Here is a 25,783-nt window from a genome sequence, read left to right on the forward strand (position 1 = left end):
AGAACACATTTGTTTCATAATCTTCTGCCCTCGGACAGGGTAGCACAGACACGGGCAGGTCAGGGTCAGATCCCATGGAATGGCCATGAGAGATCCCGAAGCTTTCCCAGGATTTGGGCTGGCCAGGTGATTAAAGGGTAGGGAGCTTTGGGTCTTGATTTTAAATGACACTTGGAGGTAGTCAGTAACCCCCAGCAGCCTCAGCACTGGCCAGAAGTTACAGGGATGAAAAACAGGGAAACACTATCATAGAACCACAGAAAGTTTGGGTTGGAAGGGACTTAAAGATCATCTTGTTCCAAGCTCCTGCCATGAAGCTTCCACTAGACCAGGGTGTTCCAAGCCATTAAACTGCAATGACTCCAAATTCCCAGGGCTGAAGCAGGGCTGCCACTCCATGCTGACCACAGCACACCAGACAGGCCAGTTGAGTGATCCTCCCCAGCATTACAAAGCACAGGGATGTTCAGCCAAACATGATCCAGTGAAAGGAGAGAAGCTTTTCCCACATTTTCCCCAGGTAAAAAGATGCCCAGTACACAGGACTGTAAAGAATCTGTCCCTGGAATGAACGAGGGAGCAAACAGAGAAGAGCAGAGTGATCCTACCTTGTTCATCGAGGAGGATGTTGTCTGGTTTTACATCTCTGGGAAAAGAGGGAAGATTACAGCAGATGGAATCTCAGTCAGACCAGGGATGAGACTTAATGACAAAAATCCTGAAACTGTTTATTCATCAAAAATTAGGAACAAATAACACAAAAATACTCTAACATGAGGCAAGTCCCTTTATGATGGACTAGAAATATGCTTTTCCTGGACAACTTGGTGAAAAACTGGAAGCATTAGACTTGTTCAGGCCTCATTCCCAAGGAAAATGAATAACGCAATACTGGAGATACTTGTGGGAAGCCCTGGATGACTTTGACACATGCCCTGGAAGGTTCAGCCCCCCAGTGAAACATCAGACTCCCTCTGAGTGGTGGGGGGCAGGATCAGCAGCCAGAGGGTGGCCAGGACCAGCACAGACAACATAACCAACCCCAAACCCAGCAGGGGCATGTCCCACCAGGCGCCATCTGCCAGCAGAACCGTGGACTTACCTGTGGATGATGTGCTGACTCCGCAGGTAGTCAAGAGCCAGCGCCATCTCACAGATGTAGAGTTTGACTGTTTCCTCAGTGAACTGAACGTTTTGCTGCAGGTGGTAGCGCAGGTCACCTCCCAGGAGCAGGTCCACCACCATGAACATGTCCTCCTCATCCTGGAAGGAATACCTGCGGGACCAGTGCCCGGAGAGCGGCTGAGCCTCACGGGGCTCACAAACCCAGCCAGGCTTCTCCCCTCCCCTAATTACACAGCTCCTGTGAGAACTGCAAATGGTCCCACTATGGGCACAGAATCCCAGAATCGTTTGCATTGGAAAAGCTCTCTCAGACCATCGAGTTCAACCATTCCCAGCACTGCCAAGGCCACCACTGATCCACGTCCCCAGCTGCCACATCCACAGGGCTGCTAAATTCCTCCAGGGATGGGGACTTCACACCACTGCCCTGGGCAGCTGGGCCAGGCCTGGACAACCCTTTTGGACAGAAAATTTTTCCCCAGTATCCACCCTGAGCCTCCCCTGGCCCAGCCTGAGGCCGTTCCCTCTCCTCCTGTCCCTGTTCCCTGGGAGCAGAGCCCGACCCCCCCGGCTGCCCCCTCCTGTCAGGGACTTGTGCAGAGCCACAAGGTCCCCCCTGAGCCTCCTTTGCTCCAGGCTGAGCCCCTTTCCAGCTCCCTCAGCCGCTCCTGGGGCTCCAGCCCCTTCCCAGCTCTGTTCCCTGCCCTGGACATGCTCCAGCCCCTCCAGGTGCTTGCAGTGATGGGCCCAAAACTGAGTATGCAGCTTTGCTGCTTGCACCTTCGCAATCAAGCAAATCCAGCTCAAGATGCTGGCTTGTTTTTTAAATGAATTCCTACACTAAGCAATGCTTCCCTGGAAGAGGTGAGTATCCCAGGGAACGTCCCCCTGCTCACCCTGGCACTGTCCCTGAGCAGCACTGCCGTGTCAGCCCACCAGCGCAGAGCTCAGGCTCTGTCAGCCACACACTTCAGAGAAACTTCACATTTTCAATTGCAAACAATCTCATAAACCTGCTTAAAATATCTCAGCCTATCCTGAAGATGAATTGGAGAACACAACTGCTAATTTAACCAGATAAACCAGAAAAAGAGATTTATATTTACTGTGGAGTAAACCGCCTCTCTAAATCTGCCGTGGGTCCCACGGGAGACTGACAGCAGTGGGGATACACCAAAACAACGCTCATTGTTATATTTGGTGACTGCAGTTCCAAGGAAAGAGTATGTGGGATTGTATAATACTTATGAATCACTCACTTCTGCTCCCATCTTAAATGTAGGTTTATTCTAAAACTATGAGCCGAAAGGGCTTGCTATGAGAACAAGTTCTATCCAGAATTTCATTACTTGTTGGGAAAAACGTTTACAGTTGCTAAAAAACTGAGAAGTATCAATATTAACTTAATTGGCTATTCTGGAGCAATTAATCAACAAAACAAATGTGACACATCTCCCACTTCCATCACTTCGGGTATAAAACTTTCGCAGTTTTTAGAAGTTCAATGTGATTTGAGGAGTGTTTTTTAAAATTAGACCCTAAAATGTCGCTCAGTAATGAGGATATTTCTGCCCGTGCACACACAGTGAACTCATTATTGAGCAACTTGAAATGTCACTATTTGTAGTGATCTGTTGCTGAAAAAGTTATGAGAGGCCTTCAAATTATCAGGTGTGTGGCCCTGCAAGCACTGGAGGCGCAGGGGGGGGAGCTGCTCACCAGAGATTCACCAGGAACACGTGCTCGATCTCCTGCAGGATCTCCAGCTCCCTGAACACATTGCGCACCTCGTCCCTTTCGATGCACTGCTGCTTGTTCATGTACTTCATGGCGTACATCTTCTCCGTGTCTCTCTTCTGCACAATGCACACCTGCGGTGGGGAGGAGAAAAGAGTCAGGAACGCGTTCCACATCCTCGTTTGCTGCTTTAGGGGCTGAGACCCACTCTGCTCAGCACCTCACCCCCCTCAAATATCCCTGATCCCTAGGCTGTGACTTGGCACCTACGGACAGCAGCATCCCTGCTCCCAGCGCCGTGCCCGACTGGGGAGTGCAGGCGCCATCAGTAAGTGCCGCTGCCTCCAGGGCACGATGGCCGGCTGCGGAGAGCTTTCCAAAGGGAGAGCTTTCCCAACAACTGTGTCCGGGAGCCGTGCGAGAGACCTTTGGGCTCGCTGTCTCTGGATGGAAACCGGCGTCAGGCAACCGCGGGGCTCCCTCCCTTCCAGCCTCGCCTCCCTGCTGCTCACAGCCGCGGCTGCCCAGCGCAGCAGGGTGGGTTTCACTTGCCACGCACATCGCTGTGCTCTGGAAGAGGAAAATAATCCCCTCTGGGTTAGCAGAAAGCGATTAAAATGCAAATTCGCTACAACAACAATAAACACCTGGCCCAGAGTGATACCCCGAGACTGCCCCCGGAGCCCGCCGGGCAGGGGCTCCCCACGGCAGGGCCTTAGGCGCCTCGCTCAGCTCCTCTAACGACACCTTAATTACCAAGGTAACTGTTTTTAAAAGCTAATTAGCTAAACGGTAACTATTTTTAAATGAACTAATGGTATGTCTATATCTGCTATAATTATGTGTGCCCTCTTTTAATTATCAGACCTGCTGGTAATTACGATGAGCTGGATGCATTCCCTTTGGCAGTTTGGCCACTGCCGCGCTCGGGGCGCAGGGCGGCTCACCCGGGCTGGCTCCAGGCCGAGAGCGGTCCCGCTCACCCGGGTGGGAACAAGGAAAGGGAATTTCTGTGGATGGCAGGAAACCGCAGACAGGTGAGAGCCGCGAACACTCCGCACCTCCAAACGCTGCCGTTAATAACCATTTGCAAGTGCTAATGGTGCTCAGTATAATATCATCAGGGACACGCTGCCGCAAGGAGGTGACAAAATAATGGCTGGTTATCGTTAGCCTGATAAACCCCGCAATTAGCGATGCACAGGAATTACCGGGATTATTTTCTGCCGTCGTTACAATTACGGTGAGAGCTGAAAATCAGGTGTTGCAATAATCTCTGCACACCTCAGCGCTCACGTTAAGGGCACTTCGTGGGCAGAATGACCTCAGCTGTTTTCCTGCGTCTGGACCCCTCCGGTGCCCATGGGCGAGCAGAGCTCATCAACTCCAGCTGTCAGGGACTGTTCCAGGTACAAACATTAGGGAAAACCTCCTTCATGCAGACTTAATAATGATAATAAACAGCCTACCTCAACGCACACCACCAGCAGGATCCAGCCCCCGCCTAGAGCAGGCTGAATTGGTTGTACATTCAATAAACCAGGCAAAAATAACTTTATACATTATAAATTCTTTGAGCAGCAAAGCCCTAATAATTTTCCTTTAAAACATGGTTATTGCTGTAGAACTGCTCTAAAAACAAACCTCTGGGTAACAGCCATCAAGGCACCAAGCAACATTCTCTCCTGATGTCAGTTTATTCCACATTGTTGCTGGAAGCTCATTAATTTCTAGGTGGTTTATTTTTTAGGTTGTGACTTGCCGTACCTCAATGAGTATTGCATGTTATTCTGATGTCATTTGTTTCTTGTTTCTCCATAGTGAAAATGGGAGCTCAGCATAACAAATGAGAAAATGATGAAAACTTCATGTACTCTGTAATTATAATAAACGGTTTTCTGCAATGGAACAGCATCACCTCCACACACAGCAGCACCAGTTCCGGGCACTCTGGGATTGTTTGTTCTCTGATTTCTGGGGAAAAAGTGGATCTCAGTGGAGAGGTCCTTCCTGCAGCTGAGCCCCGTGGAATGAGCGGGGGCTGCCCCGTGCCCAGGGGAGCTGCCCGAGGGCACAATGAGCCCCACGGCCGATGGACAGGTGGGGCTGGGGCTCTGAGTGCTGCAGCGACGCTCTGTCTGCACCACAGCCATCTCCAGGTACTGATCACATTACGGGCTCTTGGTCGGGGTCTAACTCAACACCCGGACCGGTGCCGGTGCTGGCTCGGCCACTCGGTGCCCCTGCCACAGGCAGGGACCATTCCCAAGCTGCCCGGGCTTACAGAATGCATCAATGTGTTTGTGTCACCCCAAAATGTCAGTGACACAAGACGTATCTCTCTCTTTTTGTGCTTCTCCGTTCATGCATCTGTTCCTGAGGAAGGAATAAACATCTATTTGGTAACAAGTCAAGAGTGCATTTTTTAAATTAATCCATTTTCAGGCAAGTCTACGATGCAGAGCGAGGCAAGAAACAGAAATGACTGTGTCCTCATTCTGCACAATGCAGCCACACAAAGGGAATGTTTGGTGGTTAAATACAGCCATTAGGAAAAACGAGTGGAACGGAGCCAGCCCTGCGAGGCAGAAGGCGGGCAGCAGCTGGGAGTGGATTGCTCAAGACACGGCACATAAAAGCTTTGAGAGAGTCCCAGATACCCCGAGCATTCCGGCGCTGCCAAGGGGTTGTGTGCAGCCGCCCATAACGCAGGAGGGCTGGAGCCCCCAGCCACGATTCCTGCCAGGAGAGGGGCCGGTAACACCTCCGGGCGCACCTCAGCCCGCGGGGCCGAGACAGTGACAGCGCCTGTGCTGTCACCGAGCCGGCAGCGCCTCTGGACCCGTGCCCTTCCCAGCCCGGTGCGCTTCCTCAAGGGGGCTTTGCCTTTTCTCCTTTAGGAATCCAGTAACTTTTCCCCCTGCTGATTCTGAAGGAATTAATCGGGCTGAAATCCCCACTCAGATGAGAGGTCACCTAATCATCATTAAATAGCCTGTCCTGACTTATCCTTGTTATACAGGGACAGCACAATCTTCCTGGGCTCTAACAGAAGGCAGTGTCTGCATTCCGGGCAGGATCCATGCAGCTGGTAAAGAGCGGGGATCGCTCTACCTCGGCTGCACAAAGACATTGTTTCCTTCTGGCCATGCAGAGGTCATCCAAAGTGAAGGTACTCGTGCCCCCTGAGGGACGTCACCGTCACGGCTGGTGCACAAACCCACAGCTGACTCAGGGATCTGTCTTTCGGGTCTGAACTGGGAGCAGTGGGTTTCCTTCTTGAATTTCTCTTTCTTTGGCTTCTGCCTTTGTAAGACGAGACCGATGCCCTGTAATCCTTGCACACACAGACACTGTTGACTTCGGCTCAGAGCCACTGGGACATTTCAGTGCACAAGCCTGGATTTCACTTTTTTTGTTTTTAGAGCAGAGTCAAGGCTTAGAGTCAGCCAACACTACACACCTACATCAAACACCTTAATCCCACCCAGTTCTGAACCGGGGCCAGACACTGCTCTAGTTTACAAAAATGCTTATTTGCAGTGTTTGCACCTTGCCCACATATACTGATTTCTCCTCCAGCTTCTGCTGGGTATTTATCCCTCCCTGTTTTCCCCAGTATCTACAGAACTGCCATTTTACCAGACAGGTTAGAATTTGAAATGCAGAGCATTAACATAAAATTGCCCACAGCACCCAGAAGCATCTGTAGGCTTTGGGACTGCCTGGGGAAAGAAGTCTCTGCTATGGGGGACGCACGGCAGCAGCCTCAGGAAGGGTGTTGAGGAAACAGGAGGTTTGCAGCCTCTGGAGCAGGAAGAACTAGGTCTTTAATTCTGAAGGACCAGAAGCAGTGAGAAGGCACTTACCATGATGTAGAAACAGCTCAAGCTTTTTTGACAACTGATTTCATTTTTGAACACTGAATTTTGCTTTGGAGACAGACTGCAAGGGCAAGGACAGGCTGGACAATTGTGTTCACTGGTTTCCTGAGCTTGTTGAGCAAAGCACAAAGCAGGTGAGAAGGGCTTTACTGCACCTATGCACTGCCAAAAGAATAACCTCAATATTGGCTTCCAACAAGTTCATCTCCTTTAGCCAAGTTCTCCTTGAATGGCTCAGCTCTTACACCAAGGTTTCATTCACGTTTCCCAGGGTTTTCATCCTGTCATCCCCAGGACCCCTCTGCTTTGCTCTTGTACCAAGAACTGCAGGCAGAATCTTGCCAATTATCTATTAAAAAAAAAAAATTAAACTCTCAGCTGCTATCAGCAAAGCTGCAAACAGGGATCACTCTGTTCTGGACATGGCCGCAGCTGCACAGGACAAAGAACTACTTCCCTGGCATTTAAATGCATCTTCGTATCCATCCTGTATTATGATGGTGCTGTTGGCAATTAAAATACAACCCTTCCCTGGTAATTAGCATCTGTGTAATACTGGTAATCAAAAAGTTCATCATAATTTGTTCTAAACTCTCACAAATATTAAGGATAAAATCAGCTAATCCAATTTCTTTTTAGGCATAGCCAAGAGAACAAAGCTTAAAGCTGCCTTGCAGGTGTATTTGCAGTGATATAATTGCAGTATCAGGGATCGTTAAGCACATGAGCCATGGGAACAGCTGGATGAAGCTCTGCTGGAAGCATCTGCCACGGGTACCCCCAGGAGCACCTCCCCTACAAGAGCAGGCCCAGAAGGGGATGCAGCCCCTCAAGGGAGCTGCCGGTCCCTCAAAGGGGCTCACCTTCCCCAGATGCTGACCCAGAGCTTGGTGCCACGAGCACGAGAGGCTGGAAACGTTAAAGGCTGCCAGCACCTGCAGGAGCCTGTGCAGACCCGCTCCATCCCTTCAGGGCTGGCCCCAGGGAGGGAGCTCTGGGCGAGGCAGATCCTTTCAGACCTACCCTTAGTGGGCAATGGGTCCAGTAAAGCTCAGCAGGGCCTGTGGCACCAGGCAAAGTCCTGGGCCAGGGCTGCAGCTGTACACAACCTGCCCGTGACAGTGGCACTCGCCCCGCATTCAGCGAGGACACGTACCTGTAACTTTGTCTGATCCTGAATAAAACCACACTTTGAATCAATCAAAACCCTGCACTGCTGGACTATGCAGCTTATTTAAGCAGCACTTTGTCCTGGAACAGCTCTGAGAGCAGTGTCTCTGGCAGTGTTTCTCCCAGCCATTATCTCCAGCACACAAAGACCCATTTGCAGGACCAGGACATCTGCTGCCATTCCCACGGCCACCTTTCCTGTGTGCCAGTGACCCAGCCCAGGGGACACAAACAAGTGACAGCCGCTGGCTCTCCTCAGCCTTTCCATCCAGCTCACAGAAGCACGGAATCACGGAATGGTTTGGGTTGGAAGGGACCCTAAAGCTCATCCCATCCAACCCCTGTCATGGGCTGGGACACCTTCCACTGTCCCAGGCTGCTTCCAGCCCTGTCCAGCCTGGCCTTGGGCACTGCCAGGGATCCAGGGGCAGCCCCAGCTGCTCTGGGCACCCTGTGCCAGGGCCTCCCCACTCTCAGAGGGAAGAATTTGTTCCCAGTATCCCACCTAGAACTCCAAAGCTGCAGTGGTAGCCAAGCAAGTGCAACCCTCAGGAGCCATGCTCTAAGTATGAGGTTATCAGCTCAACAAATCTGCCTTCACATCTTTAAGTGCTGAAGTTGTTTCCATTTCCAAACACCTTGCCACATTTCCCTCCCTAAGATATTTTTCATGGAGCCTTACAACTTTAGTTTTTCCCTGCTGAAAAGATGTGCTTCTCCACAAGATTGATGGGCTCATTTGTCAGAACACCATAAATCATTAAAATCTCTTTATGCAGCACTGCTATTTGCTGCAGCCAAGTTGTAACAGCAGCTGATGAAACTTCTATTCATAGCAAGCCTGTTGGTGTTTCCAGGTCATGTCAACACTTCCATAAAAAATCTTTCTCAGTTGCTTATGCTAGAACCAAAAAAGTCTTCTGACCCAAAATAACACCTGCTGTTCTCAACAGCACCTCAGTGTGCTGTACATCAGAGGATCAAAAAATCCCAGCCTGGTCTGGGTTGGAAGGGACCTTAAAGATCATACAACTCCACCCCTGCCATGGCAGGGACACCTCCCACTGTCCCAGGCTGCTCCCAGCCCCAATGTCCAGCCTGGCCTTGGGCACTGCCAGGGATCCAGGGGCAGCCCCAGCTGCTCTGGACAACAATCTCAATAGCTTCAATCTGGAATCCTAAGAATGTGTTCCTATGCTTCTCCCCTGCAGGTCCACAGACCTCCCTGAGGCTCAGCAGACCCCTGTGGATCTGTGTCACCTCTGGGTGTGCCCAGCACTCCATGTACTGCCAAAGGAAACCACACGGGCAGGTGCAGCTGGAGTGGCTCAAAACACAGGCAAAGCTAAGCTTGTTCATGTTTTTTGGTTTGGTTTTTTTTTCCCAGAATGAGCCTTATTCTGTCTTGCTCACACAAATGGGACAACCAGCACACTTAAACGATGTCAGGAAAAGCTCTCCTCATTGGTACCCCGCAAACAGGGAGCCAGGGCCTTCCAGCTGGTGTCTAACTGGGAACATTTCCTAATTTCCCTGCAAGAAATCATGGAAGGGGGGTGCAGAATGTTATCTACAAGGTCTGAATCCTGTGATTTAATGCAATTTAAGGTGATTCAGAGTAAGCATTTCCCCTTAATGTCACGCTGAGAAAATAAGGTCCCATCAGACATTAAGCAGATGTTTCTGTAATTGAGTTTGGATATGGGGGATTATTTGACTTGCAGCTCCAAAACACGTGTATTCTCTTCCTCAGGAGAGACACTGATCCAAATAAACAAGGAGAAACTGAAGAACTGACAGCAGAGAAACCTAAAGAACAAAAAGGAAAGAGGAGCGTTTTTCTTTGCTTTTACTTGTCCTGATTCTCCACCTCTCCCCCTGCACGCTGGCTGTGCGGCCTCATCACCAGCCAGGCACCCCAAACCTGGCATCTTCATTCACTGTTAAAACAAAAATGTAGACATTTGGGATCATCCTTTGGCCATAGCCTAGAGCACATCTCCGGTGTGGCACAGTGTGGACTTTGCCTCAAGGCCATGGAGCAGCCGCCCAGGGAGGTTCCGCAGGGGATGGGCTGTGCCTCCACCGTGCGGACAGCTCTGCCGAGAGCAGGGAGGAGGACAGCCCAGGAGATGTGTTCTGGAGCTGTCACACTTCCTACGGAAAGGCTGTTAGGCATCTACATTTTTGTCTGGCTTTAATCACATGCTCAGAGATCTCTGCTGGGCTTTTCTTTCCCAATAATTAAAGTAGAATGATGAAAATTCAGACCAACCTGCAGAGATCCCTGAAGACATTTTGACCCATCTTTCTGCCTTTCAGATGGATCCAAACCTGGATCCAGCATTTCCTCCACCTCAGCAGCACTTCACAGATCTACATGAGGACCTGGACCCCTGTGCACAACCACAGCTAATGAGTGTTTTCTGAATAAATTGTGCAATGTTTCCCTGTGGGTGACACATGTTTTGAGTTACGTCTAGCATTTGGAGCCATGTCTCCTTAAGGCCAAGACTACATTCTGTGATAGGCTGGTTAAAGAGGCAAAATTATTTTTTTTAGCTATATATTTGACAGATATTGGGAACAGAAAGAAATCTAATTACTTCCAATGAAGATTGGAGGGCCTTATTTAATCTCTGAATGTAAATTGATGTTGAAGTTCCCTGACCCCAAGGCAAGAACACTCGCTGTGCTATTTTGAAAAGCCTCATCACTCATCATGATCCAACCCTGATGGGCGCTGGCATCGAGACCCAAGTGGCCCCAATGTCCTCGTTTGTGCTGCTGCCACAACACGCCCCCAGGCACCAGAGTTTCCCTTCTGTGCTGAAGGAAATAAACACAGGTCTTTCTTTTCAGCCAAGAAAGAAGGGGATACTCGTGTTTCACAGTGCAAAACCCTCAGGAGGAATCAATGCCATTTGCAGCCAAATGCTTAATTTTCCCTTGGCAGAAGCTTGCTCCACTGAGCTGGCGTTTACCACCAGGCTGCACAAAGGGACTGGCCCTGGAAGAGCAGCTGTAGAGGCTGGGGCGGTGGAGATCCGATCCCTTCCAGCGTGGGGGCACAGGGGCTGTGATGTGACACAGACAAAACCCCTGCTCCTCCTGGCTGGGCTCCTTCCTCCCTCACTGCAGCCGTCCCACCCGCCACGCCTGAGCAGTCACCTTCAGACAAGGGCAGCCTGTCCCCAAGGAGCCTTCACAGGCTTCACAAGCCTCTCTATCAAACCTACCAAACAGCACTTAATTACATCAAGTTACCAAGGTAAAGGAATAAGCTTTATATTTCTCCATATTTCCAGGGATGGGGCTCCTCTGCCCAGGAACACCTTGAAAATCTTAGAATCACAGAATCCTAGAATGCCTTGGGTTGGGAGGGACCCTAAAGCTCATTCCATTCCACCCCTGCCATGGGCAGGGACACCTCCCACTGTCCCAGGCTGCTCCAAGCCCCAATGTCCAGCCTGGCCTTGGGCACCCATGGGCAGCCACAGCTGCTCTGGACAACAATCTTAATCTCTCTGACAAGCCCGAAGATCGCAGCAGGGGCTAAACTCGAGTTGCAGAGCAGAGCAGAGCAGAGCAGAGCAGAGCAGAGCTGATCTGAGAGCCCGAGGATGCAGCTGCCCAGACCTCTGCGAGGGGCACACGGGGCACAATCCCAACGTGGGGCAAGGGGTGGCCAAAGCTCCTGCATCCTGGCAAACAGCACTTGTCCAGCTGGCAGCCGGGAGAATGGGTTGGTGTCAGGTAATCTTCAGTGTGGTTTGGTTTAACTGCACCACTTGCTGTACATGAACAGATAAGTATTTCATCCTGCATTGCCCTTTATTGAGAGGAATTTTTAGCATTTACTTTTAAAAAGAATTTTTAGATCAAAAGTAATAATATGGCACAACAATCTTACTGCAACTCCGTGAGAGAGCGACAGGAACAGAAGGAATCTCAAAGGATTTTGGACATAAATAGTAAGTAACGGGAGGTGAGGGTGGAAAGCAGAGACACAAAAGGCTTCTGTTCAATAAGTATAGTTTCTTTCCATGCTTTTCCTTCTTTTAAAAAAATCTCATGGACTTACAGTCCAGAGTGTTTTCTGAAGGGAGGTAGAATCCCTGATAATACAGATAAAATATAGTCTATCCCAAATGTGATGGGTCAGTAAGAATAAAAAAATACTAAGAAAAAATAAGAAAAGCCAATTTGCAATTGTCAAAGTGATCCTGTAGTTATAGTTTTATTTCAGAGAACAAAACGGCCAGTTGGTATGAAAATGGAAAGCACTAAATTTAGAATTCACAACACTTTCACTCCTGATATTTTAATTTTATGGAACCATTGAAACAGACGTGATTTTGCTATGCACATTACATAAATAATGTTCAGGCCTTTCCAGCAGGTGACCCTCGCTGGGCTGCACCTGAGGGCCCCTCACCCTGGCCTTGGCAACAGCATCACTGATGGAAAGAGCCAGGGGGAAGGAACCCAAACCCACCAAAAATCACACCCTAATACCCATGCTGCTCACAAACATGTTCTGTATTTCCTGGCTATTTTCTCAGGAGCCCTTTGCAGTGACAGCCTGAGCAGCCTGACCCTTCCCTCAGCCCATCCTCTGCTGCCCTGTTTCCCTAGTGCTGAGAGTGGTGTTGAGCACAGAGATTCATCAACAGAGACAAAAAGAGCAGGTGCCATGAAAATTACGCATTTCTGTCTCTTGCTCCCAAATCAATCCACCAGTCTTGGGCAGAGAAGGTAGTGTGGAGCAGAGCAGTCGCAGGGCACAGCTCCTTAGGGAGGTCTCTGGTTCTGGAGAGCAGGGATCTATCTCCAGGCCGTGCGGCAGCGCGTGCCCAGCCCCGCTCCCAAACATGCCCGGGTGTGGGGGCTCTGTGCAAGGGACCTCCTCAGCTGGATGAGACACCCAACCCTCCTACAACCTTTCTGAACCACCTCCAAAGGTCTATCCCACAGCAGTTTTTCCTACATCCTCTTCTTGCCCATCTCTACAGTAGACCAACACTGTTCATCTGGAAACAAGGCAAATCACCACCTTGGAGGACAGGAAAAGAGGCCATTTCAAAGGAGAAAGGCTGGCAGGAAAAACTGGGAGGAATAAAAGCACCTGGTGTGCTCATCACTGGGAATGACACTTCCTAGCAAGCCGGGCCCACACAAAGGGCCTGTCCCATGGCAGTCTCGGCACTGCCACTCACTCCAGGTGCCCAACACGGGCTGCGGGTCCCTCCAACTGCGGCAAAATTATGTCAAATGCTCGTCACAACACTCGTTTCTATTGTTAGCTGTGCACCAGTTGCATCAGTTTCCGCTTCTGTTTTTCATGTTCCATCTTTAATTCATTGCTGAGACACAGGAAATCCCAACAGCCTTGTAGTGGCTTGTGGGCAGCTCCTGCCTTCACCGCAGGAAAACCAGAGCAGAACTGTATCCAGCCTTAGGGAGCTGTGTCCACACAACTCCCATGAGATTCAGATCAGTTTCTCAGCAGCGCACAGACACTTCAACAGGCATTCATGAACTTTAGACCCACAAGAAGAAATACATCCTGTGAAGAAGAGGAGAAAGTTCCTTCCACAGACACCACTGACTGATGGTACTGCCCAGAGTAACAACAGGGTACACCCATAAGGCTGTCGACAAACCCAGGCAGTATTTTCCTTAATAAACCCTATTTGCTGTATCATGCTGATGTATTCAGAATTTCATAGGAACTGAGGACATTGCTCCTTATAATTTATGACATTAAATGGTTTGTAATTGGATTGTCCAACCGTGAGCATTAACACAACATCCCAAACTCACAAGCTGCAGCTTCCAAGGACCTGTAGATGACCTTGATGTCCAACACAGCTTCAATTTTATTGTTGCCAAAAGCTGCATCTGACGCTGGAACCTTCCATCTCTCAGTTCCATTTACAAGCTGGTGGGGGTGTGTGCTATGATGGCTTGTCAGAACAAAAACAAGATCCAAATGCTGGTCACATTTCAGCCTCTAGAAATTTATAATTATCATTAGTGACAGAGGACAGATTTTTACTTTAAAAGTTAGAGTTTTTAGTGTTGGCCATGGAGAGCTGCAGTCTGGTGTGGCCGCGTGGGCCATGCTGAGGGCAGGAGGAGCCTCTGCCAGTGGCACACAGAGGAATGGGAGGTTCTCCTGAGGGCAGTGCTAACAGAACTATAATCAGATTTCCAATTATTAATCTGATCAATGCCAAAACATTCTGCTCTTTGTCCTTACAGATGGATGTTTATTGAATTCAGTAATGCATTTAGGCTTTGTCTCACAGAATCCTTTCAGTAGGAAAAGACCTCCAAGATCGAGGTTCAGTCTTTGACCGAACACCACCCTGCCAACCAGAGCAGAGCACTGAGTGCCACGTCCTGTCATTCCTTGAACAGAACCAGTCAGGGATAGGGACTCCACCACCTCCCTGGGTAGCCTATTCCAACACAGCCAGGTCACCATAACCCAGCTCCATCCTCCCCTGCTCCCGCTGCAACTCCTCTTCCTCCTGCTCCTGTAATACTTGCAGCTCTCTGTCCCCTTACCCACTGCGAGGCTGGCCCTTCTGACAAAGGGTCAGGGCTGGATTCAGGCACATCTGCCACTCAGCAGGCAGCATATGTTGATCCATAAAAAGGTTTCCTTAATCAAAGACCCCAAAATGAGATCTCTTTTGGGTTCAGGAGGGGAGGGGGAGCGGGGAGGGTGTGGGTGGATTTTGTTGTAGAATCTAATGCTGAAAAAACTCTCATCTAAGAGCCAGGAAGAACCTGAGCAGCCACCTGCTCTCGAGCCTTGATGCACACACAGGAATTCAGGTGAGGAAACACTCCTGCTGACACAAGCCACAGCGAGCTCTCCCCGCACCAGTGGCAGGAGCTGCCTTGCGGTCCCGCTCCGATGCCGCTCCTGCCTCCAGACTGAGCGGAGCCGCTGCCGGATGCTGAGGATGCAGCCCGTCCAGCCTGCCACCACAGGGCATTGACCACCTCTGCCACAGGCCGAGCCAGCCACCGTGGGGATGTCAACCACCTCTTCCCCGCCTGCCCTGAGCCACGGCCACGCTCCAACACCCGCTGCTGGCAGTGCCAGCCCCCCGTGGAGCCCTGCAGGGGTGGCCCAGGCCCATTGGTGCGTGTTTGGGTGGAGGATGATGCTTCTGCCTTCTGCTCTCACACCTCTTTCCTGTCCACAGGTCCCTGGCTGCTGGAGTGGGGGTCTATCCCACCTCCCATCCCACCTACACCCCCACACCAGCGTGACTCACCCACAGGGAATGATGGGGGCTCAAATAAACCCCAGGCACTTCCTAATGCAATGTTAATAAGGCACCGGGTGTCTAACAATAACCAAAGTGGGCAGCTTGTTTGATAAATCACTGTCTTTTGAAGTCTGATCTTTCAGAAACCCCAAACAGGTCTCCAGTGGGGAAGGGCAGGATAATCCCCGGCTCCTTGCAGCTGAGCATCCACAAAAGAAGAAAAATCACTTGGTACTACCTGGGAGATTGCATTAAAGGGAGGATCCCCCTGTGTGTGCTTTGTGCTTTCTCACACGCCTGCTCCTGGTCACTGTCCCCAGCCAAGGGAGCTGCTCCTGTGCTGGATGCAACGGTGGAGAATGTTGTGGAATCAGAGAATCACAGAACCATGGGATATCCTGGGTTGGAAAGGGCCCACAATGAGTCCAGCTCCTGGCCCTGCCCAGACCCCCCAACAACCCCACCCTGGGCATCCCTGGCAGCGCTGTCCAAACGCTCCTGGAGCTCTGGCAGCCTCGGGGCCGTGCCCATTCCCTGGGGAGCCTGGGCAGTGCCCAGCACCCTCTGGGGGAAGAACCTCTTCCTAATGTTAACGTCCTTCACATCACTCCTGCTGCAGTTGCCCATCTCCGTGGGCAGCCTCGGGGGCCAGGCGGGATGGGGCCTGACCACCACTGATGGCCCAACACCAGAGGCTCTCCAGCACCCTGGGACCCACAGACACCCCTCACCCAGCTGTGCCCTCTCCATAACCAGGCTGCCCTTTGACAAAGCACCGTTGTCTCCAGAGCCTGCCAATGACATGGCGCGCAATCGAGTGACAGGAGCTGCATCCAGCAGGGACGTGCGCCCCAAGTCCCTGCCTGTGGCTCTGGCAATCTCTCAGCCTCATGTGAGATCCAGGACAATAAAGGAAAAATCAAGGGCAAAAAATATCTGTGGCAGCTAAATATCAAGGGATTAAGTTTCCAGCCTTTCTTTAGGGGGAAAAATCCAACATTTATAAAGCTGCAAAAAAAGAAAATGGATCAAGCTAGTGTTGATGTCAAAGAAGGATTCAGTTGAGAATAGACTTGAAGGGAATTTTATTTATGGTGCAGCTACTGGGTGGGCATCTGTGACCTTTAGAAAATGGATTAAAGCCTTTCTATACCCAGCTCCAGGCTGTGTGAATTATTGAAGCACCAAAATCATGAAGTCGAAGTACTTGTGCAAAGCAACCCACACACAGCCAGCCTTCCCTGGGAGGGTCAGTGCGGAGCCGGGCACAGGGACCAGGACCCCTTCTAGAGGAGACCGGGGCCTCCAGCCCCACCCCACTGGTTCCCTCTGGAAGATTCCATTTCCTGCTGCTGCTCATTCCTGCCCCAACCCTGGTTTAATCCCCTATTTCCAATGGCACACAAAGACACAAATCCGTGCTGAAAAACTTCAGGTGTGTTCTTATTCCTTCACAGCAGTGAAGTGTAAATAATGAATTCCCACAACCCCATCCAGCTCTTTATCCCTTGGAAAAGGCGGCTGGGGCTGAGGCTGCAGAATCAAGAGGGAAGCCCAGGTGGGAGGAGGAGTACAGGCACAAACACCCCCAGCTGCCTCACAGATCAAATGGACGGGGACTGCAGCCAGAAGAGGCCAACTTTCACAGGGAGAGGTCCAGACCCTGCAACGCCACCGATGCCTTTGGAGATTTCTGCGTCTCATCCTGTCTCTCCTGAAGCACAATGAACTTCAGAGCATACTTCCCATTAAAACAGGGCCACAATCTGCACCCCATTCTAGAAACCCTCTCCTGGCTGCTGTTCCTCGGGAAATGGCACCAGAGCAGCCAAAACCTGAGCAACTGCTGCTGCTGCTTGGAAAGGAGCCTGTGCTACAGGAGGAAACTATGCTGATATTAAATCACTGAAAATCAAATAATACCACCTCTACTATGTGTGGAAAATATTACACACTTGCTAATTGGAGTAAACATGGAATTGAACCTGACCTTCATTTGATTAACTGTACCTTAAAGCTGATTAAACCCATCTCTAGACATCAGAAATTGGCCATTTATTTCATGTATGCCAGAGCCACAGCTCAGGGGCTCTCAGGCTTCTCAAAAGGGATTTCTGAGTTCCTTTTTCCTTCCTTTCCTACAGCTCCCACACCGAGGACCTCACAGTCTGTCCTGAGAGGTGCACAGTGACCGTGGAAGGAAATGCTGTGCCCAAGGCCACCAGAGACGCTGCTCCCAGGTCCTGTCACCATGAGTCACACGGTGTCACAGCTTCCACAGCCTGCTCATGCACACGGACAGTCTACTTGGACATGGACACTGGCCCCTAAATATCTTCCTGGATGCAGGCAGAGAGTGGTTATATCAAACAAAGCAACTAAGTCACTCCTCAATTTCAAATACACTTGCCAGGTAGAGAGTTTTATGTTTTCTATAATTAAATGTGAGTTGTAAATGACTTGGTAAACGCAAAAAGCTTTTCTCAGTGTCAGAGGAAATTCAGCATATTGACATAATTATCCAGAAAGATGACAGATGAATCATTTCAGTATTTTGTTGAAAGTGTATGTACAGTTCTGATGCCTGATAGACTGCTACGTGCCAGACTTAACCTTTCTGCAACACAAAGCGCAGAGCGAGCAGCCACGGGGAGCAGCCACAAGGAGCAACTCTCTTCAAAGCCAAGAGGGTCCTGCCCTGGGATAAGAGTGGCTTTTTCTCTGTTTCATGTTCTGAGCAGAATTAATTTTCCAGGTGCTGCTGCTTAAAAGAATAAAACCTCCTTCTCTGCTAAGTTTATATCTGAAGTATGAATCTTCTCCTATCAGTGCAAAACAAAAATGTGAGCTGCTCTTTTTCACCAAGGTTTTGAGTTGGTGTTTGGTCTTTGATTGTGAGCTGAAGACACAAGACCCTGAGTGTTCCTGTTCTCACCAGGAGTGTCTGGGGAGACTTTCTTCTGCTGTTTGCCTTATCCTCACAGCACAAGGACTGAGGTGGTATTTAATCATTCACCCACCATCATTCAACAGAAGCCCAGAAATCTGACAGAGCTCTGCTGCAAGCTTTCACCTCTCCTTGCTCAAGGGACGTGGCTGCAAAGAGGGGTGAGTGTTTCAAACCACCCCCTCAGTGACTTGCACACTGCTGGCAATCCATTTTCATCAGCCCTGAAGTCCCAGGCAGATTTACATCGAAGCCCAGCAGGAATTCACGTGGGTGGGTTGTGCCAGAGCAGGGTAATCGATCTCCTGGTGCTCGTCAGGGAACTGAGGCTGTAATGAAACGTCTTTGCTAGGAAGAAGCACTAATGGCAGCACTGTGACTGACAGTGTCCCCTCTCCTGACTCTCAGAACAGCTGGACCCTCCCCACACAGACTGTGGCTGGTTTTGTGCTGCTGCCGTTACTCAGCGCTGATGCTGCTTAATACATTTCAAGTATTCAAAAAGAGATTTTCAGTAACTGGTAAAAATTTGGGTTCTTCTGGCCAAACAGGTCTCAGATCTCCTGGGAAATTTCTGCTTTTGCAAAGTTTCCATCTTCCAGCCATCCAAGCACAGCAGGTCAGGCTGCTCCCGAGGCCGTGGGAGCTGTACCACACAGAGGGAGAAGGCAAAGGACAGTGTGGGTCATCTCCAGAGCCAGATCTGGATCTTCTCACCCTCATGGCATCAGCTTTTGATCAAAGTACGATGGGAGAAACTGGCCTAGATGACCCGACCAGAGGGAAACACGAGCAGGTGCAGCCTACCCCAAGCACTTGGCTTGGCCTGTCTCTCTTACCAGTGTGTGGGGACACTTGTGTCACCCTCTGAGCTGGGCTGGCTGGGCTGTTCCACAGGTTTGACACTGCACAGTTGCACACTTTCCAAGGCCATGTCCCCACCCAAAGCCCCAGTCCTGGCACACGACCCACAGCACACGAGAGTCACCTGAGCAGGTGACACACCCAATTCAGCAGTGTCCAGGGGTGGCCACGGGGACTCTGCTCCCACAGCTCCCGTCCACCACACACAGGGGACTCTGCTGCACAGAGGGGCACAGCTACTGCTGGTCACAGCAAAACACAGGTGACAAAAGGACTGCAGACCTCCCAATGGACCCCCTGAATGCTGTGCTGGCCTTTCCAGCTCAGGGGGAAATGCTGAGAGTCACCCGCACAGGGATGGAGTGAGAGCCAGCGAAAAAGGGAATGGAAAAGGACTAACACCAGGAAACCAACCAGTAACCGATTCTCAGAGATACACAGCTTTTTGATCATCACCTCCCACATCCTCCCACATGCTTGGCAAGAAAAAACAGTTAAAAATAAACAACAAAACCTCTTCAGCATAACTGATTTCTGATTGGGAAAACAGCCCAGGACTTCACAGAACCCTCCTGACCGGTGTGCCAGCTCAGTCAATCACCAAGGGCAACTTCCAGCACCTTCCTGACTCACTGCCCCCCCTCACAATCCAGACATCCCCACAGGAAACTGAAAACATAAATAATGTTTGCTGTAAAATGGTCACAATTACGCTGGTAATTTAAAATGCATCTGTTGCACCAAGATGCCAAGAATTAAAGCAATGCCAAATGGCAACAAGGTATTTTCCTGAGCATTTTTCCTGTGTTGACTGAGCAGCCGTTGTAAAAAAAATACAAAAATAGCCAATTTTGGCCCTGTTACTGTTCCAGTAACACACAAGTATATAACAGCAGACACCTGATAAACCATGCAAGACCAAGTGCTCAAGCCTACCTTGCCAAAGCTTCCCTTCCCAATTGCCCGGAGAATCTGGAAGTGGTCAAAGTTCACTACAAGATAAAGAAAAAAGAATTTACATTTGTAAATGCTTTACTACAAAGAAGCTTGCATTTAAAAGAAGACAGGGAAACAACTACAGAGCATTGGCCAAGCTTTTATTAAAAGTTTGCCTCTGGGGAAGCTGCAGGACAGCAGCTGCTTTCCTTTCAAGTCCCTTTTCACCTGCTGGAGGGAACTGGCAGAGGGTTGGATGAGGTTACTACAGTAGTGGTGCAGCCCAAGTTAAAATACAGCTTCGACCTGTATGGACCCAGGGGGAGCCTCACAGAGCTCAGAGGCAAACTGCAAGTGTGACAAAGTGGGGAGTGTGGAGTGACCCTGCCCTACACTCTGCCCCTGCCCTTGTCCACTGCCCCACAGCCCCTGCCCCACAAACACTGCCCCTGGCCCCTGCCCACTGCCCCCTGCCCCATAAACCCTGCCCCACAAACACTGCCCACCGCCCCCTGCCCCACTGCCCCCTGCCCACTGCCCCACAAACACTGCCCACTGCCCCACTGCCCACTGCCCCCTGCCCCACAAACACTGCCCCCTGCCCCCTGCCCCCTGCCCCCACAAACACTGCCCCACAGTCCCTGCCCCCTGCCCCCGGCCCTGCTCCCTCGCCACCCGTGCTCAGCCAGCGCTGGGTGTGCTGGTGTTGGTGCTGCCAAAGGACAGCAGCATTCAGAGGGCAGGGACAGCCTTCCACTCCCTTCACATGCAAACCCATCTGGACCAGATCCGTTGTTTTTTCAGAGCCAGGGGGAGGAGCAATGACAAGAAATGATCGTGCGGCCGTAACACCTCAGCCGCTGCCTCGATCAGCTGGTGCTGCAAATAAAATTATTTTTATACCAAAGTACTGCTGCGATTTAATTTAACATCAGTTTTAAATTAAAAAGACGAGGCAAGGAGGAGCTCACTGATGGACTGAGCCCACCTGCTCAGATACAGCTGCCAGCCCTTGACCGTTCTACCACGAGACCCTGACCGTGCAGGGGACCCTCAGCATTCCTCGCCAGATGTCTGGGTGAAAAGAAATGCTTGGCGTGGGCTCGGGGGTTTGCAGCTCAATATGGTCAACAACGAGCACTGACCCTGTTGACTGGCCACAGAGACCAAAATCAGTTAGGAAGAGTGGGAACAAAGAATTCACTATAAATATTATGAGTCCCACTCCCAGATCTTAAATAAATGCACATCTGTCATCTCTGAGGATGAATCAAGAGCCCACGCATGCCCATTGAGCTCCTATTACCCTTTTGTGCTAGGCTTATATCCAAAATATTGTTATTGTCACTTTTGTGGGACATTTTCTGTAGGAGAGCCCAGAAAACTTTGCCAAGTGAAACTGAAAACAGAATCTGGGCCAGCTCGTACTCTGTACCTCCCTGCACTCCCAGTCCCCTCCCTCAGTGACGCTGAAGGGCAGATGCACCACGACTGCTCCACGTTTAGTTGGTTTAGTTGACTTTGTGGTGATTGGTCAAAGGCTGGACATTGATCTTGGAGGCTTATTCCAACCTTAATGATTCTGTGATCTCCCTGAGATCCTCTGATCCCATGACAGACCCCATGGGGACACCAGTGTCCCCCCAGCCTTCTGACAGCCTCCCACATCTCCAGGGGAAGAGCTCAGCTCCACGGGTGGTGTGTCACCTCCTCATCACCTCCCTTCTCTGTGGGCCTTCCATTTTAGCAGTGATTTTATTGAGAATTTTCCTACCACCCCTACTAGAGGGGCTGCAGTGAGCAATGCAAAACTGCAGCTTCAGCTTCATAAACACTCAGTCTGAAATCTTCTGGCTGAAGCATTTGGAGCACCAGATCAAATGTTTTCCACATGCAGTTAAATCCACTGACTGACCTCCCATCACCAAGAGCATGCCCAGCTACAGTGAGCCCCTTGGAAGGGCAGCATTTTTTTGGCAATTAAGCCACATGCAAGTGCTCATGATCTGCCATCACTCCATGAGGAGAGCTTTTGACAATTCTTTGTTATAATGTTTGCAATATTGTGTAAAAAAGCATTGCCACTGAGAAAACAAACCCCAAAGTGTCATTTCCATGTATCCATGACTACAACTGATCTGGGAAGCCTGCTCAAGTCAGCAGGCAGGAAACAAACCTAGATATGAATATTCACCAGGCCCTTGAACCTATCAGCAGAGATGTCACTTTTAATAAATTAATAGAGAGTTCTGCTGATGGGAAGTTCAGATGATGCACTGACTGGTCTCCCAGTTCCACTATTTTCTGCAGGATTCAGTAAGCAATCTGATTCTATATAAGTAAATGATTCTATGATTCCATGATCCCAATAAAGGAAAAGCAATCTCAGCATTTGAAGAAGAAAACCATAGTAGCAGTGTGTTGCTTTTTGTGCACAACACGCTGGATTACTAAAAATGTTAACTTATCACTACAGAATATGTGATTATCCCTAAAATAGAAACCCTGAACCTGCCTGGAACAATTGTGTATGCTCCAGAGGCTCCACTCTCTGCGCTGACAGGAGAAAGCTGTCATTCACCCACAGCCAGAGGAGCTGATTATCTGGGGGTGACTGGTACGAGCCTGAGTCACAGACGCCAGTGGAGGCTTTGGTGGCAGCGAGCAGGAGGTGACAGCTGCTGCCTTTCACAGGCCCTGCTCACCCGCTGCTCTGACTCCAGCACGGCTCCGACAGCCACAATCTGGAGAAGCAGAAATGGCCTTGGCTCGAGGACGAGCCGGAGTAACTCATGAGAGGGGCAGAGGGACCTGGAAACCTGGATGCTTTGGGAAGCATTTCTGTACCGAGAGACTGTTCACGCCCTGGAACAGGCCTCCTGCAGACACGGTCGTGATCCAAGCCTGTCAGTGGTCAGGAGGCATTTGGACAATGCCCTTAGTAGCCTGCTTTAGCTTGGGGCAGCCCTGAAGCACCAAACTGTGGGACTAGGTAAGTCTAGGTGAGTGGGACTTGTAGGTGCCTTACAACTGAAAGTATTCTGTTCTTCCGTTCCGTCCCATCCCATCCCATCCCATCCCATCCCATCCCATCCCATCCCATCCCATCCCATCCCATCCCATCCCATCCCATCCCATCTGCAGTGTGTAAACGTGAGGAGCTGCCTTGCCCATCACACCCAGCCAGTGCCATCTGCTGTGCTGCAATGCCCTCATGGGTATTTCCTCAGCTCCTCACAAGGACAGGACACCAATTGTTCCACTGGCCCCTCTGGCAGCTCCTTATCAATGTAGCACCTTCGCAGGGGAGGGGAACCACGGGACCTAAGACCTTGGCATTTGCCATGTGCTTCTTCCTGGCTCTCCCTGGCACCAAGTGACAAACCATGAATCGCAAATAAAGATAAATACCGTAGCCTGGCTTTGCTCCGTGTGCTGGGGCTTTGTCCTCCAGCTCCAGGAACGTGTGACAAGCAGGGTGGCAGGGATGGCAGGGGTGGCAGGGATGGCAGGGCTCCATGTGTCCATGGGACCTCCCAAAACCTCACGCAGCCCAGCCTTGCCCACCGCACAACAGAGTGCCAGGTGGTGCCCTGACATCCCTGTAATTAAGATGTCATTATAATCACAAGATGTGCTGTGGGATAAAGCAGGCTGGATACACAGCTTCCACGTTCCAGTGAAACTGAGAGAATGAAGAGTCCATTTCCTTGCAAAAATTCATTATACAGAAGGATGAGAGATGCAAAAAAGAAAAAAAGAGGGCTTTGTCTTTACTATTTTGAAATTATGAATGTTTTCATTATTTTTTTCTGTTTATTCTGCATTTATTTGCAAGATACCTGAAAGTAAAACTTCAGATACACAGTGGACTCCCACTGAGGGTTCAACATCAGGACCTGATATTAATCTCCAACAGCAGGAGAACGACATAGTAGGATGCAGTTAGTAAACCTGGTCTACAATACCCTCAAATCCAGGGGAAACCAGTAAATTAAAAATCACATTTTAAGGTTCAAGTCAACCTTTTTATCTGCATGTTTTCCAGCTTCATTAATATCAATAGGGACATTTAACTCCAAGAATGATTCTCTTCAACACTAAAGGCCTAAGAAATTATTTTTTAAATCTTGTAACACCAAATGTGTTGGGGTAGTATGACATGATCCACTTTCTATCAATGTATTTCTACACACTGGTGTAATTAATAGCATTTCTCTACCCACTGTCCTTCTGCAATGGAGCTTGGAAGAAGCACCCCAGTAACTGACTTAGAAACATTAAATTGTGGCCACAGAAACCACGAGTTTGCTGCCACAAAAGGCCATGAGTTTCATCTGGCAGGAAGGAGAGCTCCAGCTTTGCTCCAAAGCCATCCCACACATGGAGTGACACAGAGAGGGGAGGCCACCCCTGTGAGCCGCTGGGCAGGGACGGAGGGGACATCACGGGACACGGGCACGGCACCGGGGAACGGCGGGGAGGGCAGGAGCGAAGGAAAGGAAACCCGGCAGGATGAACAGATGTGGGGATTTGGGGCAGCTCTGGAGCCACAGGGTGGGGCTGGGCCGGGCAGGGTGACGGGGCAGATGAAGGGAGGGACGGCAGAGTCCACTCGGCAAACAGCAGCACCACGGCAAATGCAGAGCTCCGAGCATTCCCAAAGATGGGATGAGCCTGCCAGGAACAGCGTGGGACAGAGGGGCAGGACAACGGGGGGGACGGGAGGACTCAGTATGAAAAGCGTTCAAACTGGACAATCAGCCTGGGTGAACTGGGAAGACGGGGAAGATGAAAAGTGGGATTTGTGTTCAGAGATGAGGCAAAGCAACACGGGGGGAAACGCAGAGGTGTTGTATGGAGAGGGGGAGCAAAGGGCAATGGGGTGATGTCAGCAGTCCTTCCCGAGCCTGAAACCCTCGGAACACAAGGCATCCCATTTTCTCTAACCAGAGGGCTCCATGCAGTGCAGGAAACCACTGCTTTCCCTTTTGTCCTGGAGAAAGCACAAGCAGCATGGTCTCCAGCATCTCGGGCCAATCTGTTTTGCCTTTTCACATCCACAGAGAAGATTACACGGGTGAGGGAAATGGAAATGCAGTGTAATATGACTGTCAGGAACCTCAAGTGAGCATTAACTACCCAGGAATCCAGGGAATGCTAGTAGATAATGGAAGAAATTAAAGGTACAATGCCAGCCCAGTGCTATAAATGAGCCCCTCTAGAAACCACAGACTCAAACCTACTATTAGAAAGCAACTCTAAAGTTGTGTAAAAACAGAGAGTTATTGTATAATTAAAAATGAGTCCCTGCAACTCCTTAAGGAATCAAATGCACCGAGCAAAGCAACTGCTAAGTCAGCTTAGGCAGAGTGGGTAATTGATACAGAATACAAGAATGTTTGCATTGGCCAGAAACCATTCCTAATTAGCAAAAAGATACCACTTGTGTTGGCCAGGAGCCCTTCCAAGGAGTGTGAGTGCATTGCATTCATCTGATCTCCATCAGTGAGCTCAGGAGGCACCAGAGACCGAGAGGGAAACCCAGCAGCCCATCCCTTGTGTTCTGTGCGCTTGACCAGGGCTATTCCTGTTAGAAATACATGTTACTGTGCAACAACCACCCGGGGAGGCCAACAGGTCACTCATTAACCAGCTGAGCCCTGGCTGGTGCAGATTAACGAGCCCTAAATGAATTCACAGCGGTCCTGGCCAAAAGCACGGGAGATGAGGATGAGCTTCACAGACGCAGGCTGGGCACCCAGCGCCGCTGCACACACAGCCCCGGCAGCAGTCAGCCTCCCCGGGCTCGGGGCACAGCGTGTTTC

At 50.3% G+C, this 25,783-nt stretch overlaps 1 protein-coding gene across 7 annotated transcripts in view; it reads right to left on the reverse strand.

The window, feature by feature from the left end:
* The window catches only part of STK32C (serine/threonine kinase 32C), a 69,205-nt gene that overhangs the window by 8,372 nt on the left and 35,050 nt on the right, over positions 1–25,783 (reverse strand). For 2 of the 7 annotated variants that reach the window (XM_069020326.1, XM_069020324.1), the window contains exons 2-5: positions 19,956–20,011; positions 2,845–2,996; positions 1,103–1,276; positions 609–646 (exon numbers count right to left, since the gene is read on the reverse strand). In XM_069020326.1, the coding sequence (XP_068876427.1) occupies positions 609–646; positions 1,103–1,276; positions 2,845–2,996; positions 19,956–20,011 (420 nt within the window). Of the gene's footprint in view, positions 1–608; positions 647–1,102; positions 1,277–2,844; positions 2,997–3,132; positions 3,155–3,288; positions 3,311–3,509; positions 3,609–3,729; positions 3,894–19,955; positions 20,012–25,783 lie in introns of those variants that run through there. The other 5 variants (XM_069020320.1, XM_069020322.1, XM_069020323.1 and 2 more) reach the window with 5 other exon arrangements.

The sequence above is a fragment of the Aphelocoma coerulescens genome, chromosome 6 (genome assembly GCF_041296385.1).
Source record: "Aphelocoma coerulescens isolate FSJ_1873_10779 chromosome 6, UR_Acoe_1.0, whole genome shotgun sequence".
NCBI classification, from domain to species: Eukaryota; Metazoa; Chordata; class Aves; order Passeriformes; family Corvidae; genus Aphelocoma; species Aphelocoma coerulescens.